The 18299-nt window shown below is 38.0% G+C and overlaps 2 protein-coding genes across 3 annotated transcripts; one reads left to right on the top strand and one right to left on the bottom strand.

Moving 5' to 3' along the window:
* Positions 1–1476: 1476 nt before the first annotated feature.
* Positions 1477–2262, bottom strand: LOC131604440 (uncharacterized). The gene has a single exon (XM_058876877.1). It carries the CDS (start codon positions 2260–2262, stop codon positions 1477–1479), a length of 786 nt encoding a protein of 261 aa, XP_058732860.1.
* Positions 2263–12962: 10700 nt separating this feature from the next.
* On the top strand, positions 12963–16657 carry LOC131601521 (proteinaceous RNase P 2-like). Of its 2 annotated transcripts, XM_058873360.1 has the most exons (8): positions 12963–13107; positions 13656–13740; positions 13858–14787; positions 14872–14973; positions 15158–15333; positions 15717–15837; positions 16054–16122; positions 16255–16657. In XM_058873360.1, the coding sequence occupies exons 3-8, from the start codon at positions 13864–13866 to the stop codon at positions 16516–16518; spliced, it is 1656 nt and encodes a 551-aa protein (XP_058729343.1). In that variant the 5' UTR covers positions 12963–13107; positions 13656–13740; positions 13858–13863; the 3' UTR covers positions 16519–16657. The 2 variants fall into 2 exon arrangements, with proteins under 2 accessions (XP_058729343.1, XP_058729342.1); XM_058873359.1 differs by having other exon boundaries at positions 13021–13740.
* Positions 16658–18299: the final 1642 nt, after the last annotated feature.

Below are 18299 nucleotides of genomic sequence, written 5' to 3' on the forward strand. Positions count from 1 at the left end.
TCGCTTCAAAATATCTACTCTTCAATTAGGATTACCAATCTTCTTATAGGCAGAACATGGGCCTTGGGCTTTTAGAACATAAATTAGGTTTAACCAAGTTAACATAATTTCTACATATCATGGTGCTAAAATATAGCCCATAAGCGATCTTTCAAAATCAGCACTAAATAGATAGTTTCCTAAAATATAGCCTGAGATTAATAAGGAAAAATAACTGAAATCGTAACAGTCCATGCTGACAGATACTGATGTCATAAAATTTAGCTTGACATCCAATAAAACATGTATTAGCTAACAAAACAAAACCTGCAGTACACTACAAATGCATGTCATGACATAAGTCAAGACATCTAAACACAGAAGTACTCCCTTTGTCCCAAATTCATCTACAAACTCCCCCTTTGGCAAATTTTTGGCTAAAACAACTTGTCATCATATCAGAGATCACATGCAGCAGCAGAAAAGAACATATCACACAGCCAATCATGCAGAATAGCTAATACACTACCAATAACATAAACCTCTACGCTACCACATCAGAAACAACTATACTACCACACCAGAATAAACTTCAGCACCAGAAAAACATATTCCTCTATGCTACCATATCATAAACAGCTATACTATTATCACACATAGCTACACTACCACACCAGAATAACTTCATCAGAATAATAACTTCAGCACCAGAATGACTTCAAAAAAAAAACTCCAAACAACTTCATCAAGACACAGGAATATCTTCACACATACATCTGTTCTGAGGTGACATACTACTCCCCCTTTTTGCTCATAAAAGTTACCAAAGCAATTGAGATATCCATATTAGGTACAAACCATGATCAAGAAAAAAACATTAAAAATCACCATAAATGCTTTAGTCATCAGACTTAGAGCCACTGGAGCCATCTTCATCAATCTCTTCATCTGTGCCATCAGCTGGACTGGCCTCTTCTTCTTCCACCTCTTCATTAGAGTCACTACCATCTTCATGTTCATCTTCATCAGCTTGACCTTCTGACTCAGTTGCATCAACAAAAGTATCATTCTCATCCATCTCCAATGTTCTTATCATCTTCTCTAGAGCCACCTTCCTAGCATCTAGTTCCTTGCAAGTTTCTCTGAGCATAATAATAACTTCAGCTTTATTAGCAGTTGAGCTTTCCTTGGATGTCTCTGTAGAATTCATAACAATGTCTGGGACATGTGTTCCTTGAAACAACTTGTAGTGAAATGCGAAGGAGCTTTCTCTCTTGCAGACTGAGTCATTTTCATTGAGAAGCTAGGACACTGGTTTAAGATGATCCCACATATAAGGGAAGGGAAGGCAATTGGACCCATAACACTGAACCTGCCTGCATGTTTCATTGTTTGGTCAAAGATGTAAGTTCCATAATCAAACCTAGCCTTTGTTTCCACAACATACAGGAATTTTCCAAGGACAATAGAGACAGTTGACTTATGATTAGTAGGCACCTAGTTGGCAGCTGCAATCTTGTGAAGCATGGCATACTTGATGCTAAGCTTGCTAGCAGTTAACTTTCCCTTGAGGGGCCAACTCTTCACTTGCTTAGCAGTGATCACCTGATACACTTTGTTGTCAGAAACTTCCAGCTCAGGTTGAGCTTCATTATACCTTCCAAGAAAATTATTGATGACAGTTGAAGAGAATGTGACACACTTTCCTCTCACATACACTTTTCTAAAATCTTTGGATTTTTTATCAGCACAGTCTTCTGATAGATTCACTATAAACTCCTTTACCAACATCTCACAACACTTAGAGAAATGAGTAACAGTTTTCATCAAACCTGCTTCATGAATCAGTTCCATAATCTCCTTACATTCAAGGGCATTTTGAGCCAATTCCCTTTCGAAAGCCAACCTCTTCTGGTAGACATACTTCCACCTGTTGACACTTGAGGGATAATGAAAAGAGATGTTATCAATAGGTGCCTCAAGGACACTAGTAGCAAGCTTGCTAGTTGTTAGCTTCTTCTTCAATGGGGTGTCTTGAACATCCATAGCAACATAAGAATCTGAATCTGCAATAACTTGAGCCTTCCTTTTCTCGGGGACAACCTTGCTCCAAGATTTGGTAGGACCAACAAAGGTGCTCTTAGGCACAACCTTACTCTTAATAGGACCAGTGGAGGTACTCTTGGACACAGATTTACTGCTGATGGGTCCAGTTGAGGTATTCTTTGGACCTTTCTTCTTGGGAGGACTCTGATCAACAGCTTTCTTACCCTTCCTTGTCATGAGTCATTTTTCTATGATATGGTTTACATTTGCAACCAGTTCATTATCAGAGAATTCATCAAGATCAACAACATTTTTACCTGCATCAACATTAGGTTCATCCTCAATATTGTTAGTGACATCCTGAGCAACATCAGTAACTTCATCATCCTTTTGAACACCATGATCATTCTTTTCTTCCTCAGTCAGTTGAGCATCATCACCAGACATGTTCACATCATCATCCTTCTCATGAACATCATCAGCATCCATATGTTGTTCATCGCAACATTGGGTTTAGGGTTCTGAGTGGAGTCGGGAATCACAGTTTGTAGAGGTACAGAAATCCCAGGAACCTTATGTTGTTCATCCAAGATTCTAGTAACAATTTTAGCAATGGAATTGTGTACGTACTTGGTTCCTTCCTTAGTCAAGTCCTCATGAGGAGTAGAAGATGAAGGATTAGGGACCTTACCAAAAACAGTTTCTTTGGGTCTCCTTGCATGTAGAGTGTGAGGCTTCCTTATCTTCAGATCATCAGCACTTACTATCCTTAATGGAGCAACATCAAGAACTTGATTAGGGTTGACATTTGCAGTTCTTGGGGCGGAGTCAGATGCAGTCACGGGGGACATCTTCTTGGGAGAGGAAGAATCTGATTGTTGCGACATCTTGAAAGATTTCAGAAAAGTTCTTGAAGCTAGTTTGTGGAGGTGTTTCATGAAGGAACAGTCCAAGAACAAATTTGTGTTGATGATGACAATGGGATAGTGAATAGCCTTTTGGTGTGCTTGAGAAATAGGAGGGAACTTGATATATTGACCAATTAGGGGATACTTCAAATATTGAATATTTAGAAAGCCCAAAATATTTTCCCCAAATAGAATTAATTGCTATAATTCCTCATGAAGACAAATTCCTAACTTACCCCTTAAGTTTTCAAATTGATTCGCATCTAAGGCCTTTGTGAAAATATCAGCAATCTGTAGTTCAGTGGCCACATGCTCCAACGTAATAACTTTGTCTTCTACAAGATCTCTTATGAAGTGATGTCCAATGTCAATATGCTTGGTTCTGCTATGCTGAATAGGATTCTTGGATATGTTAATGGCACTAAGATTGTTATAGTATAATGTCATAACATTCTGTGTGACATTGTATTCAGATAACATTTGCTTCATCCACACCAGTTCGGAACAGCTGCTACTAGCTGCTATGTGCTCAGCTTTAGCAGTAGATAAAGAGACACAGTTTTGCTTCTTGCTGAACCATGATATGAGATTGTTCCTTAGGAAGAAACATCCTCCAGATGTGCTATTTCTATCATCATCATTTCCAGCCCAATCAGCATCACAATAGCCAGATAAGATATGTTCACACCCATGAGAATATAGCATGCCATAATCACAAGTCCCATTTACATACTTGAGAATCCTTTTGACTTGATTTATGTGACTCACCTTAGGTTCATCTTGATATCTAACATAAACTCCAACTGCAAAAGCAGTATCAAGTCTGCTAGCTGTTAGATACAGTAGGTTCCCTATCATACTCCTATACAGACTTTGGTCAACACTGGTACCACCTTCATCTTTAGATAGCTTCAGATGAGTAGGTGCAGGTGTTCTTTTGTGGTTAGAATTATCCATCCCAAACTTTTTGACAATGTTCTTGGCATATTTTCTTTGAGAGAGAAAAATTGAATCCTCCATTTGTTTAACTTACAGCCCAAGAAAATATGTCAGTTCTCCAACCAAACTCATCTCAAAATCAGATTGCATTTGATTGACAAAATGCTTAACCATCCTATCTGACATCCCACCAAAAACTATATCATCCACATATATCCGAGCAATCATGAGTTCTCCACCTTCATCCTTCACAAAGAGGGTTTTGTCTATCTCTCCTTTCCTGTAGTCATTTGTATTCAGGAACTCAGTTAATCTTTCATACCAAGCTCTAGGAGCTTGTTTCAATCCGTAGAGAGCCTTTCTTAACTTGTATACACGGTTTGGAAAGTTAGGATCAGTAAAGCCTTTAGGTTGTTCCACATATACTTCCTCATTCATGTATCCATTCAAAAAGGAACTTTTTACATCCATCTGGAATAACTTGACTCATCCTCACCTACCCGTGTTTAACAATATGTAACTTTAATGTTATGTTATGTGATGTTTGTAATTTCCATGTTTTATAATAAAACGAAGTGTTGTTGTTTGTTTCATTGTTTCTGTATCAGAGAAGATTTTGGAAGTACATATCCAAATTCTTCCAAGGAGGTGTCTTCGGAGATGCACTTCCGAAACACCTCTTTTCTGGAAAATAACTTTATTTCGGAAGTGCATCTCCGAAATCACCTTTTTTTTAAAAAAAAAAGTGTTTCGAAAGTGCATCTCCGAAACCACCTTTTTTTTTCATAAAAAGTTGACATCGGAGATGCATTTCCGAAATATAGGGGCATTCTGGGAAATTTGCCGCGGGTGACCAAGAAGAGAAGGAGGTCTATAAAGAAAATTTCTAAAAAAAGCTTATTGGACCAAGGCAAAAGATATGATTCGGTCCACCACACAAGTCATCATAGGCCAATCCAATCCAGATTTATTTATAGCATTTATCTCCTTTGACATATCATTATCTATTATTTGAGCAAAAGTAAATTAGTATGTTATATCAAGAAAAAGAAATATAATTAAAAAATAATAGTATCAAAACAATTGAAAAAAGGGAATCGTGAAATTAGGGTTGAAAAGAACAGAGTTCCCCCTTCTCCTCTATTGAGCTTCGACATAGCCTTGCTTCAACACCGCTGTCGACACTCCGTCGAGCTTCGACATAGCCTTCTTCTTCATCTTGCTTCAACACCGCCTTCGACACTCCGTCGAGCTTTGAAGTGAAAAACTTGATTGAGAATAAAAGGGTTTTTGGAGAGGGTTTAAGGAAATTTTTGGAAATAAGGATGATCATGCTGGTTATTGTTTTAAGCAATTTAACTTTTAATTTTTCCAGAAATACGCTTCTGGTACTATCTAACATGCAAAGGTGACCGAATTTTAAATTTCTCGCATTAAAATACCTGAGATACATATCCAGATATATTTGTAATGGTTTTGAATGTGTTATTTCTATTATATTTCCGGAGATATATCTCTGAATTTTTTTTTAATTTCAGAATGGGGTGGCACCATATTTAGTCGCGTCTATGTGATGTGAAAGGTGTATTCGAAAATAGACTTCCGGTAACCGATGGGCAATTTTGAATTTTTATAGGATTTTTTCACCTATATAGGGTGTCATAATAAATTCCGAGAAATTCTTTATAGACCCGCTACTCTTCTTCATCACCCGCGGCGAATTTCCCAGAATGCCCCTTTATTTCAGAAATGCATTTTATGAAACACCTTTTTTTACCTAAAAAAGATGATTTCGGAAATAAATTTCCAAAAACACCACTTCGGAAATGCATTTCCGAAAAAATGCGCGTTTGGTTGTTTAAACAAAACAGCCTCCCCCCATTTCCATTTTACCCTAGTTTTCAAATTTTTTGGATTTCTCAAGCATTTGCAGAAGCATGCTACAAAGGCTAGTTCAAGACAAGATTCTATTGCTCTCCAACATTCAAAGACCTCATCTAAAGCACCTTCAACAACACCTCAAATCTGTAAGTTTTCAAAACTTCGAATTTAGGATTGAAATTGATATTAGGGGTGTTAGAAATTAGTACAAGGTAGTATATTTAAGTTATTATATGTCATTGTGTAATACGGTGAACTGACTTTTATATCGAAATGTCGCGGTTAAGCATGAGTCGCCACCGACTTTTATTTTATCCAAATATCGGAAAGGCTAAAAGAACAGGAAAAACCTTTTAAATAAAAACTGAGTTCGGGGGGTAATTATGCAAAGGGAAGGTGTAAGGCACCCTTTGCATCCATGGTTTTCCATGGGCTCTTAATTGCTTTGCTCTTTAGTTTTGAAGCCAAAAGTTTTAGAAAGTGTAGAAAAAGAGTAATAAGGACTTTAGCTCGTAAGTGAGCGTAGCCTTATTGAAGATTTATGAGAAAGAATATGAAAAAAAAAAATTTAGAGCAAGGCAAAGCAATTAAGGGCAAATTACCTTATAATTTGAAAAAAAAAAAAGGAAGTTCTTTTAGCCTTTCGGGGTGAAAGGGTCTATCCTTGCCATAAGAGGGCAGGAAGCCTTTCATTTGGAGGTTGAAGGGTCGTCGAGAGTTCGTTCGCCATAAGACTGACCCATGCCATAGAGAGGCAGGTAGTCTAAGGGAAGAACCAGAATAGCCTTTTCGTAGGCAGCCAGAGGATACCTCAGCCTTTTCGTAGGCAACTTCCGAGGGTCGAGATCATGTGTATCGAAGGCAGCATCATTACGGACCATGATCTTAATCGAGGCAACATGGCTGAGGTATCCTCGTATTCGAGGGACTGGCTATTCTGCAAAAATACAAGGCAACAGGCAACAGGCAGCAGAAGAGGTTACCAGAAAAGCGTGCGTGGGTGCAACAATCACGTGATTATATTCAGTTATATTATCTTGTACATTTAAGTGATGCTAATTCAGTTCAGAGTTACACTCCCTAAAATTACTAACCACAACAATTAATATTAACAGTGATAATGGGGGAAGGGAAATTGCAACCAGCGGAGGAGAGGGAAATTGAAACCAGCGGGATAAAATAAAGCAAATAGGTTTGAAACAAGTAATAATTAAGGTCAGGGTTTAGGGTTACCGATATTCGTAGCTTTGGCAATTGACAAACCCTGCAAGGCGGAAAAATGGCAAACAAAAAGTAGGGTGAGTGCATTATCGATTCGGAGGCAAACATGGCTAACCCTAATTTAATAAATAAAAATAACATTAAATAAATGAATAAAAAATAGGAAAGAATACTTAACTTTTAATTTGATCTGATGTGGTTGGAGGGCGTCTAAGAAGTAACCCTGAAATGAATACACACAACAACGATATTTTTAGTGTATGGCTTGATCGTCACAAACCCTAATTAGGGTATGAATTAAATAAGAAAATGTAAATGATTTAATTAATTATTGGTCTCACAACCCAATTAATTAAATCGAGAAAATAAAATCGGGCACAACAACATTTTTTATGCATTTTTTGGAATAAAAACAAAGCATATATGAATAATAAATATAATTTAAAATAAATAAATATACTATTAAATAAAATAAATATTATTAATTATAAATAAAATAAAAAGAAGAATAAAAGAAAATAAGAAAATAATTTAGATAATATAAATATATTAAGATAAAATAAAAGAAAAGAAGATAAATAAAATAATAATTATTATTAAAAAAAAATTTTCTTAATTTTTAAAACAAAACATATATATGGTTTTTATAAATAAAAGAAGAAAAAAAAAACAAAATAAAGAAAACTATATATATAAATATGAAATAAATAAGATATTATGTAATTTAAAAGAAAAAAATTTGGGACTTAGCGTGTATGATCAGGTGCTGCGCGTGTGGGGAACCATGGTGTGCTCTCCTTGCTTCAGGCGCGTCCGATCTTGGGTGAGTATCATCCAGCGGTGCTAAGGCGAGGATGCATGGTGCTCTTTCAAACATGAGGCGCACAGAAACCTGTGAGATAATTCATGGAAAAAATAGAAACAAAACCAAGGGGTCGAACCCCTGACCCTTATGTCAATGGCGTCGCTCACTAACCACTTCAGCTAACTGCTTCCGTTGATTATCACATGCGCCTAAAAAAATATAAAAAAACAATTCGATAACATTAAAGGCTGCGCGCGAAATTCAAAATCCACCAATCACATGGAGACAGCTCTTCGTCTTCTTCATGGCAACCTGAGTATTTTCTTTTACAGCGCCCTTTACCAGTAGGCTGTAAAAAGCTTGTGGCTATTACACCTGCCAAACGTTAAAGCCTCGTACAAGCATCAAAAATCAAAAGTAAAACCATATTCTTGTTCGTTTTGGCCATACGAATATGATAGGACCTGTGTCAAGTCCTAATTCATGCTAAATCAAAGAACCCTAATTTGCAACTTGCGAACCCTAACATGGCAACTCAGGGCAAACGACCATGGAAATACAATTAAATGTCCAGAAAGACTCTATGCATCATGGCAAACAATAATATGCATCCAAACAACACCAATGATTCATGAATAACGCAAATCGAACAAATTTTGAAACTGACAAACCGTGATGTATACGCTTCGATTCTGGATGCTTTAGATCTCGAAAATGCTTGGGAAACGGTCAGGAGTATCTCGGGAACAATTCTGAACCTTCAAAAGCCTATGAATCAATCCCAATCTCCAAGAATGAATTTGATTTTTCTTGAACCTTGATGAGTTCGGTTAAGCCTCTTAGCACTGCCAAAAAACGTGCCTAAGGGTTTTGTTTCAACTGCATACTTATAGAGGAAGGGTTTAGGTCAACAAACTTGGCCAAAATCTCTTTAAATTTTAAATTGAAAATTTGAGAATATATGATTTTCATTCTTTCCAATTTTGGCCAATATATGATTCAATCATCCCAATTCCACTTGGCACGAAATTTATATGATTATGGGATATTATTGATGATTAATTATGATTGAATTTAGAAGAAAATCCAATCTTTTCAATTTTCTTCAAATATTGATTAAATATATGATTTAAATGAATAAAAAATTCAAATAAAATCAAATATTCATAATATTTTCGTGGCTTTGAGATTGAAGCTTCTAGATGACTTGTGTAGCAAGATTGGGCCAAAAAAACTTGGGCTCCTTTGCAAAAGAAATCAATTTGAGGCCTTTTATTTCACATTTTCCCTCTCAAATTTGTCCATCTTTGACAAGGCATATCTCCCTCAACTTTTGAGGTATGAAGGAGTTCTAGGACTTCTCAGAAACCTTAGAGAGTCCTCTAACCAGTATCTTTGGTCTCATATCAAAATTATTTCCCATACTCCTTGTGTGCCCTTTTGAAAAGAGTGTCTTTTTGTTGATTTTTGAAAAGGACCTATAATGTTTTGGTCCATATCTCTCAAATGAAGCATTTTTAGACTTGGCATGTGAGAGACAAAATTGTAGAGAATCAAATTTCATTCAAAATGAGCTTTGGATGGAAAATTTATGATGTTCCATGTGGGAGTTATGGCTGGTCAAAGTTCAGTTGACTTTCTCCTATACAAAACCCTAATTTAGAAACTTTTTGATTTGTTGATTTTTGATCTTTCCTTGATGGACCATGATCAATTCTTGATCAAATGGTGAATGATACTTCAATATAAAGATTTTGACAAAAATTCAGGAGTTTTGACTTTACTTTGACCACAGTTGACTTTTAGGTTAACTTAGTCGACTATTGACTTTCCGTACAATTGAGTTACCAATCCTTTGAGATGAGACTTGATACTTGTCATGGGAATGATATGAGATATATTGAGCCATATGAGATGCCTTGGAGCCATTGATTCACTGATTTTCCTTTTAATAAGTCCAACCCTAATTTATGAGCCTTGCATAGGAGAATGTGTCTAGGAGTTTTAGGTATTGATTTGAACTTGTATAAGAGAAATAGTGTGGGCAAATTTTGGGGTATGACACATTGAGTATAGTTAGATAGGAAAAAATGCATTTTGAACTACATAGGGCAAAGGGGGAAGGTTCTACAACAAAGGAGGTCGTAGGGGGTTTCGGAAGTACATTTCCGAAAACACCTCCCAAACCAGTTTCAGAAATGTACTTCCGAATTTAACCAGAAATGTTTTTTTTTAAAATGTTTTGATTGTTTTGCATTCTTATGGATTTCAATTTTTCAGGAAAATGGCAGGCAACCCCGCACGACTTAGACATGGAAGAGAGACACAGACAGTGTCGGCTAGACGCAAGCAGGCGACGCAGCTGGCATCGACGCAGGGACGGGATAGAGTACGAGTACCCGTCCCGATGGATGAGGCTGGTTCCTCATTTGGATCGAGGATTCGGCTGGCTCGGGTGTCTTCTTCCCGGCAGGAGGAGGTACAGGAGGAGGAAGAGGAGGTGAGATACTAGGAGGATGAGGAGATACCTAATGCTGACCCTCTGCACGGGGAGGAGGAGGAGGATGGCTTTCCAGGGGGTCCTACGGACACTTCCGTGCTGATTTCCTACCTCGAGCACGTCGCTCGACGTGTCTGGGAGGGAAATGTATTTTTTTAATTTAACTGACTTATTATTTAACCGTTTTTTATTTAGCTTTTTATTCCACATTTTCTTAACGGTCTAATTAACAATATTTTTTTTGTTTTTGTTGTAACAGGAACGGCCGACGATAAAATCCGTTAATCATGCGCGGAAGATTTTTGATCTGTTTAAACCAGAGGCGCAATGGTTTAATGATGTGGTGACTGCTTTCAGGCTCGGTGGGTTGTGCATGACCGGGTATACCACTATCAGCCACGACATGCAGGGGGCTTTCGTGGAGAGGTGGCATATAGAGACGTCTTCTTTCCACTTACTGGTTGGGGAGTTGACGATCACCTTGCACGATGTTCATTGTCTGTTCCACCTACCGATCAAAGGGAGACTACTGCACCATTCCCGGATACAGAGGGTCGAGGCGATTGAGTGGATGGTCGACTATCTGGGTATGGACCCAAGCATGGCTGACTATGAGTGCAGGGTGACAAGTGGGGCCCATATCCGGTTCTCCAGCTTAAGAGAGTTGTATGAGAACCACCTGGTGGCGGCGGCCGAGTCCGAGCAGGAGGGGGACAAGCTTTTTACGGAGTATCACCGTGCCTGCGCTCTCCGGTGCTGGTTCATGTTCTTGGTAGGAACTGCACTCTTTGTGGACAAGAGTGCAACCTATGTCGACGTGACTTACCTCCGCTTCTTCATGGACCTGACTACCATTCACTAGTGGAACTGGGGGTCAGCTATTCTGGTATACCTATACCAGAAGCTGAATGAAGCCTCCAACTGGAGAACCAAGCAGTTGACTGGATCTGCCACACTCTTGACGGTACGTTTCCTTTTAATTGTTACACATTTATTTATGGTTCATATTTATTTTTAACATAGTATTGTATTTGTGTCTCAGGGCTAGATCATCTTCTACTTCCCACGCATCCACGGCTTCTCCGTTGATTCTGTGTACACCGACGACTTACCCAGGGCCGCCCGATACGTTCTCCAAAAGGGGAACAACGCAGTGCTACCATATCGCGTGTACCTCGACCACACAACCTACGATGACATCTGTTGGACGCTGTTTACCGACTACATTGTTGTTGTCACGTTCGACCGTATCGCATTATACTCTGGCTGGTTGGCATGCGGGGCTAACACCATGGTGAGGTATCTGCCTGAGCGGTGCATGAAGCTGTTTGGACGTGTGCAACTGATACCGAGGTCGCCCTTTGAGGCTGCTCCTGACAAAGTTACCCGAGTGGAGCTCACTACTATATTTGAGGACTGAGCACATCATTTGGTCCCGGAGGAGTATCGACATATGAAGGTCACCCAGGAGCAGCATTGTGTGGATGGATACGTGACATGGTTTTATCGCGTGTCACATCCTCTGCTGACATCTGACGCACCCGGAGCTCCTAGGCTGGCACACGAGGAGATCCTGGAGAACCAGCAGGCCGAGGATGACCATGCCACTGATCTCCTGCCGATATGTCAGCGGATAGAGATGCTTGGGCGGGACGCATTAGACCGATGTATCATTGAGTACGGCGGTCCAGAGGCAGTCGCCGTCATGGAGAGGATGGTCGGTGAAGCGGCCGGTGCGGCGACATATGTAACACCCGAAGCCGAAAAAGGAGAGGGGTGGTTGCACCGCATGTAACACCTGAGGCCGAAGGGGCAAGGGTGGTCGCCACATCAGAATGAGAGGGATCCTGAGGTCGTTCATGTATGGGACTGCATGGTTGAAGGAGTGCATATAAGGACTGATAGGTACCACCTATACTAACAACATGCATCTTCTTTTCGGTAGCCCATTCCATTATAACTCCACAATTAAGCGTGCTTGACTTGGAGTAGTATTGGGATGGGTGACCTTCTGAGAAGTTTCCCGAAAGCGTGTGAGTGAGGTCAAAGCATGCTGAAAAGACCCGTGTTGGTTTATGGGGTCAGTTGATCATCTCGAAAGCACTCTAGGGCGTTACAAATGGTATCACAGTCGGACTTCTCCCAGTACGATGTGGTTCGAGGACGAACCATGTGGAAGCTGGTGGGCATGTAACACCTGAGGCCGAAGAAGGCGAAGGGTGGTTGCACCGCATGTAACACCTAAGGCCGAACTATGGCCGAAGGGGGCAAGGGTGGTCGCCACATCGGAATGAGAGGAATCCTAAGGCCGTGCAGGTATGGGACTGCATGGTTGAAGGAAAGGTACATAGGAGGTCTCAGGGAGTTAGGGTTAGGCATACTCAGTAGGGGGTTCCGGTTTATTTTTCTTTGACTTTATTGTATTCGGCTTGTATTTATTGAAAAATGTGAAAAAGGTGTTTTTGAAAATGCATCTCCGAAAACACCCAAATTTGATGTTTTCGGAGATGCATTTTCGAATTCTGGAAAAATCTAAAAAAAAAAATTACTTCGAAAATGCATTTTCGAAATAAGAGTATTTTTTATTTTTCGCTGGGATTCTCCCATAGAGGGGTCTACACAGAAATTCTCTAAATTCCCGAATCCTATTATGTCGAGGCCCGTGAAGCAATTGAAGCCCACACATGACAGAAAAAAAATTTAAAACAACCAAAAATAGAGAAAAATAGGCGAAAACTGCAATTTCACGTTTCCACCCATCTCACTAGCGAAGCTTGTTCCACTTGCTCTCTTTAGCGTGGCGCTGTTTCAACTTTGTGGGCAATTAGGTGAAGCAAAAAAGTTTCAGGCATTTCTTTCTCTATTTGTTTTCATATAAATATCAATATTATATTTTGTTCATTCATTGTTTCTCTGCTACTGTATTTTTAATTTTGTTATTTGAAATTACTTAAGATAGAGTTGTGATTTATGACAATAGTAGTTTAAGTGAATGCCAACGTATTGTTTGATATAATGCCTCAAAGAGTTACAATGAACACTGTAGTACAGATACCTCTGAAAAATGGTGTGTCCGTGTTAGTATCGGACACCTACACCGATACTTGTGATAACATTTAAGTTATTCATTTTTTATATTATTACTAGTGTCAACGTGTCAGTATCATATTTAGTGCCTGTGTCCGTTCTTTCAATAATTGTGTAAACCCCAATTGTAACCATGTCTAAGGAAATTTAACATAGATGATCTTGCTCCTGTAATACAATTCAAAATATGTAAAGTTAAGGATTGAGAAGTAAGAACCACTTTTCATTGAAAAAATTATATGGACAGTATAGTCTGTATTGAGCTTCTGGTACTTTGTCCATGTTTTAGCCATAGCCATCTCCCGTCGACGTTCTCTACCCACCGCTTCGAATCAACACCGCCTCCTCGGAAACGTATCTTCACTTTGACCAAGGTACACGTTTCTTCAAATCTCTGCAACTCTATTATTCTTTACTATTCTCGCTATAGTTCAGTTTTTTCAACTTTTTCGTATTCACTTGCTTCTGAAAATGCCGATTACTACTCTTAGGATTCAATGGACACAACACTAATGAAAATGACAACAAACAAGAGGAAGAAAACTAACCGAACACCGGAAAACAAGTTCCAGTTCGAGCTCAATTCATGTTCTAAATCAAAGGATTTTCGGGGCGCAATCTCGCTATACGACGATGCCGTTTCGAACAAAACCCGTCTCAATCAACACCACCTCAATGCACTACTCTACCTTTGTTCCAATGCAGTCACAGACCCTTCGCTTAAACAGCTTGCATTAGATTATGGATTTGGTATATTTGAACATATGGCCTCCCAAAACATTACTCCTAATGAAGCTACTGTTGCCACTGTGGCTAGACTCGCTGCTGCTAATGGGGATGGTGATCGCGCGTTTGAATTGGTGAAAAATATTGGTGATTACAATGTTGCACCTAGGTTAAGGACATATGATCCTGCATTGTTTTGCTTTTGTGAGTATCTTGATACTGATAAAGCGTATGAGGTTGAGGAGCATATGAATGGTGTTGGGGTTAGTTTGGAGGAAGAGGAAATTGCGGCACTTTTGAAGGTTAGTGTGAAGAAGGGTAAGGCTGATAGGGTTTACAGGTATCTTCACAAGCTAAGGAGTAGTGTGAGGTGTGTGAAGGAATCGACGGGAACGGTTATTGAGGAGTGGTTTCGGAGCAGAGAGGGGCGTGAGGTTGGTCAGGGGGATTTGGATGTGGAGAGGGTTAGAGAAGGGGTTTTGAGAAACGGTGGAGGTTGGCATGGTTTAGGATGGGTTGGAAAAGGGGATTGGGTTGTGAATAGAACGAGTGTTGATGGTGATGGGATTTGTCGTGGATGTGGTGAGCAATTGGTTTGTGTCGATATTGATGATGAGGAGATGGAGAAATTTGCTTCGTCGGTTGCTGCATTGGCTGTGGAGCGCGAGGTCAAGGCAAATTTTAGTGAATTTCAGGTGATAGAGAGAGCATTGTTAACATTTATAATTGTAATTGTAACTTGTTTTTGACGATTATGTTATCTTTTTGGCAACTACAAGAGCTGGCTTGAGAAACATGACCATTATGAAGCCATAGTTGATGGTGCCAATGTCGGGCTCTACCAGCAAAATTTTGCTGAAGGTGGATTTAGCATTCAGCAGGTAACATGCTTGTGTTACAGTGCTATGCTAGTTCTTGCGAAAAAACATTCATTTATTCATTTATTTGTTCATATTAATTTACTGTCAAATGAAGTTATACAAGTTCTTCTTGCTCTTGTTTGGTAAGTCAGCTTTACATTTCATGTGCTGACCGTGTGTGTATGTCGGTTATATAATAATGTAGCTTGATGATGTTGTGAAAGAATTGTACAATCAAAGCGGGGGAAAATGGCCCCTGGTTGTCTTACATAACAAGCGTGTAAGAGGGCTAATGGAAAATCCTTCCATTAGAAAACTGGTAGAGGAGTGGATGAAAAACGATGTGCTATATACAACTCCAAATGGATCCAATGATGATTGGTAAATTGCAATTTTTTCAAAGCTTTATCTATGTCTCTCCATCTTAGGATAACTTTATTATTTCTTGAAATGTTTTTGTACTGTAACTACAAGTTTCTACAAGTTTAATGCCTTTAACATTTGAACTTCATTTTGGATTAAGGGATAGCACTACTTATCTTTCTTTTCTTTTGGTGTCAAATTAGTCATTTATCTCTGAAAATGCTTATTACATTGTTGAACCAACTTGCATTCTAGTACAAATTTGTGTGTACAATCATCATTTTTACATTCTCGCATTCTTGCATTCGATGCAATTTCATTATGCATTTTTACATAATGTAGTTTTACAACCTATTTTTGTGTTTGGGTTTTATGTACTTAATTTATCTTTTGTGATTCAGGTATTGGCTCTATGCTACCGTAAAACTCGGATGCTTGCTTGTGACAAATGATGAAATGCGAGATCACATATTTGAACTCCTAGGAAGCAACTTTTTTAACCAGTGGAAAGAAAGACATCAAGTAAGATATTTTATCATTTCTAACATCACAAAAGAGATGTTGCTTATTCGCGACCGAGAAAATCCTTCATTGATAATTTAAGTTCAGATTTTTGTTTACATCAATAAAGCCTTCAAAGTTGATCCGTGTATCCTACAAAATCTGATTTGTTGGCAATTTAAGATTTTTTCGTTGTGCCGATATTTTTGGTCACTCTTTTTTATTCTTTATCTACAGGTTCACTACACTTTTGTTAAGGGGAAGTTGAAACTTCAGATGCCGCCATCATATTCATTGGTTATTCAGGTAATATTTTGTAGAACGGTGTCATTTAAACACAATTTTAAATACTGTATAGCTCTTTCTCTGTCTCGCATGCTTTTTCATCTATTTTGAAAACTATTTTTAAATCAAGTCGTTGAAAATATTGTATTTCAGGAATCAGAAAAAGGATCATGGCATGTGCCTTTGGCACTAGGCACTAGCGACGAGTCTTCAAAACCCTGGCTCTGCATTACACGCGCAACTGCTGATGATGCCGTTGCTACTGTTTCTAATGGTGTGGAGACTTCTGGAAATGGTCATCGAGACGAGGCACAGAAATTAGCAGGCAATGTTGATAGCTTAGATTCTTCTCCAGTGATCGAGAATAAGAGTACTTCTGTGACTGGTAAAAGAAAAGAGAGGTCTTATCCTTCATGATAGATTTGAGTTATCATTTGACATAATTTATGATAGGATCTTAAGACATTAATTAATATATGTTGTCAACCCATCTTATGTGGAAAAAGGCATTGGTGGCTTTTATTATAACTAATGTCTATTTCAATTGTTAACCATATATTTTCTGAATTGCATTAATTAATTTGTTGTCAAATTTGATGAAAACTCCGAAGTCTTATTACGAGTCATTACCTAAATCAAGAATCAAGAAAATCTCTCTAGGAGAATGAATTTCAGAACGAGTTAAAGGCATGTCATCTCAATGAGTCACTAGTAGAAGACCCGTGCCTCCGCACAGGTAAGTGAATTCTTAAAAATTTGATATAAATTGAACATATAGTTGTATATACATTGAATTTCTAAGAAAATTTGCATGGTAGATAAAATTATGTCAAAGAATGCACATGACTTAATGTTTTAAATAACTTTGACCAACTACAAATTGATAGTAAAAGCATGTTTAACTCTTAGAAACAAAAACATGATAACAGAATAGAATATTAAGAGACAATTAATATCACTAAGTTGTTGATAATGAAATGAGAACACTTGAGTATTCAAGTCATATAGGAATCTGAGGAATAATGTGTAAGATTATAACAAATTATCTCGATAGCATGTATATTTAATAAAAAGGAAATTTGTAGTTTAAGCTTTGTTCAGTTTTAGATTACCTCACAATTACAAATCAAAAACCAAAGGGTTGTAAACTTACAGAATAAACTATCTGTTCCTTAGGGATAGTTAAATGGATATTGTATAATAAGAGTTATAAAATCTCAATTCTTTCAATCAGTAGTATATGATGTTTTAAAAAAACAGTGGCTTGTTAAATATGAATAGCTTGTGATTAACACTTCCAATTACTGTTATTTTATTTTGTTAAAAACCAGTGGCCTGTTAAATCTCAATTTCTACAAAAATGAGGCAACATGATATATTGTCTCGCTTGAATCGTCGCGTCTCTAAATAATCACAAGATATTTTGTTTAAGGTATTCAACTGTGCAATCTCATCTCTTCCTGTTTTGTGCATTTCTCGACTACTCGTGGCATTATTTTGCTGCCACGTCGACAGGAAGAAATTTTTTCATAATAGCATATACATTATATTTGTTCATCTCAAATTTTGTTATCACAATTGAGCCTCGGAAATTGATTGCTCCAATGTTTCCGTAGCCTCTTCTTCAGCTTTTAAATCGTGAATAACACAAACCATAAAACACCACCACTCAAAAGATTATTAGCAGTGTACCAAATCCAATGCCAGGAGTACCATCTTTAGAAAACTTACCTGTTTCTAATTAAAAAACAAAATCAGATTAAAAACCAATTAGGAGTTAGTCATAAAATGTAGTAAATTAGACTCGAGATTTTGGCTATACAAACGGATAATGATCCTGATCCTTTTGGTGATATTGTGAAGAGATTTTGGCTATACTATCACTAAAAAAACTAAAAAAAACTACATTCAAAACATTATCCACAAATAAGATTAAGAACGGAAATGGATCAATTGAAGCTCCAAGAACACAAATACCTAAAAGTTGAATTCCTTTGGATGCAAGTTGAAGTTCAACAACATCCTGACCAGGATTTAAATTCCCGATGATTGACACTTTTGTCCTTGCAGTTTTCAATCTTTTCAAATCCGTAACTCTCACAAAATACTTTTCCCAAACCCTAAACCAGAATTAGATATCTTGATGCTAGAATAAAAAACACAGATTAATACTCAAATTAGAAAAGTGAAAACAATAA

This window comes from Vicia villosa, linkage group LG5, assembly GCF_029867415.1.
Source record: "Vicia villosa cultivar HV-30 ecotype Madison, WI linkage group LG5, Vvil1.0, whole genome shotgun sequence".
Lineage (NCBI taxonomy): Eukaryota > Viridiplantae > Streptophyta > Magnoliopsida > Fabales > Fabaceae > Vicia > Vicia villosa.

What these genes read in the sequence shown, in the direction of transcription:
- LOC131601521 (XM_058873359.1), top strand. Translation starts at nt 13,606, where the DNA reads ATGGACAGTATAGTCTGTATTGAGCTTCTGGTACTTTGTCCATGTTTT. An exon ending in CAAATTTTAGTGAATTTCAG is followed by an intron (nt 14,788 to 14,871) that starts GTGATAGAGAGA and finishes GGCAACTACAAG; the next exon opens with AGCTGGCTTGAGAAACATGA. An exon ending in CATATTCATTGGTTATTCAG is followed by an intron (nt 16,123 to 16,254) that starts GTAATATTTTGT and finishes ATTGTATTTCAG; the next exon opens with GAATCAGAAAAAGGATCATG.
- LOC131604440 (XM_058876877.1), bottom strand. Translation starts at nt 2,262, where the DNA reads ATGACAAGGAAGGGTAAGAAAGCTGTTGATCAGAGTCCTCCCAAGAAG.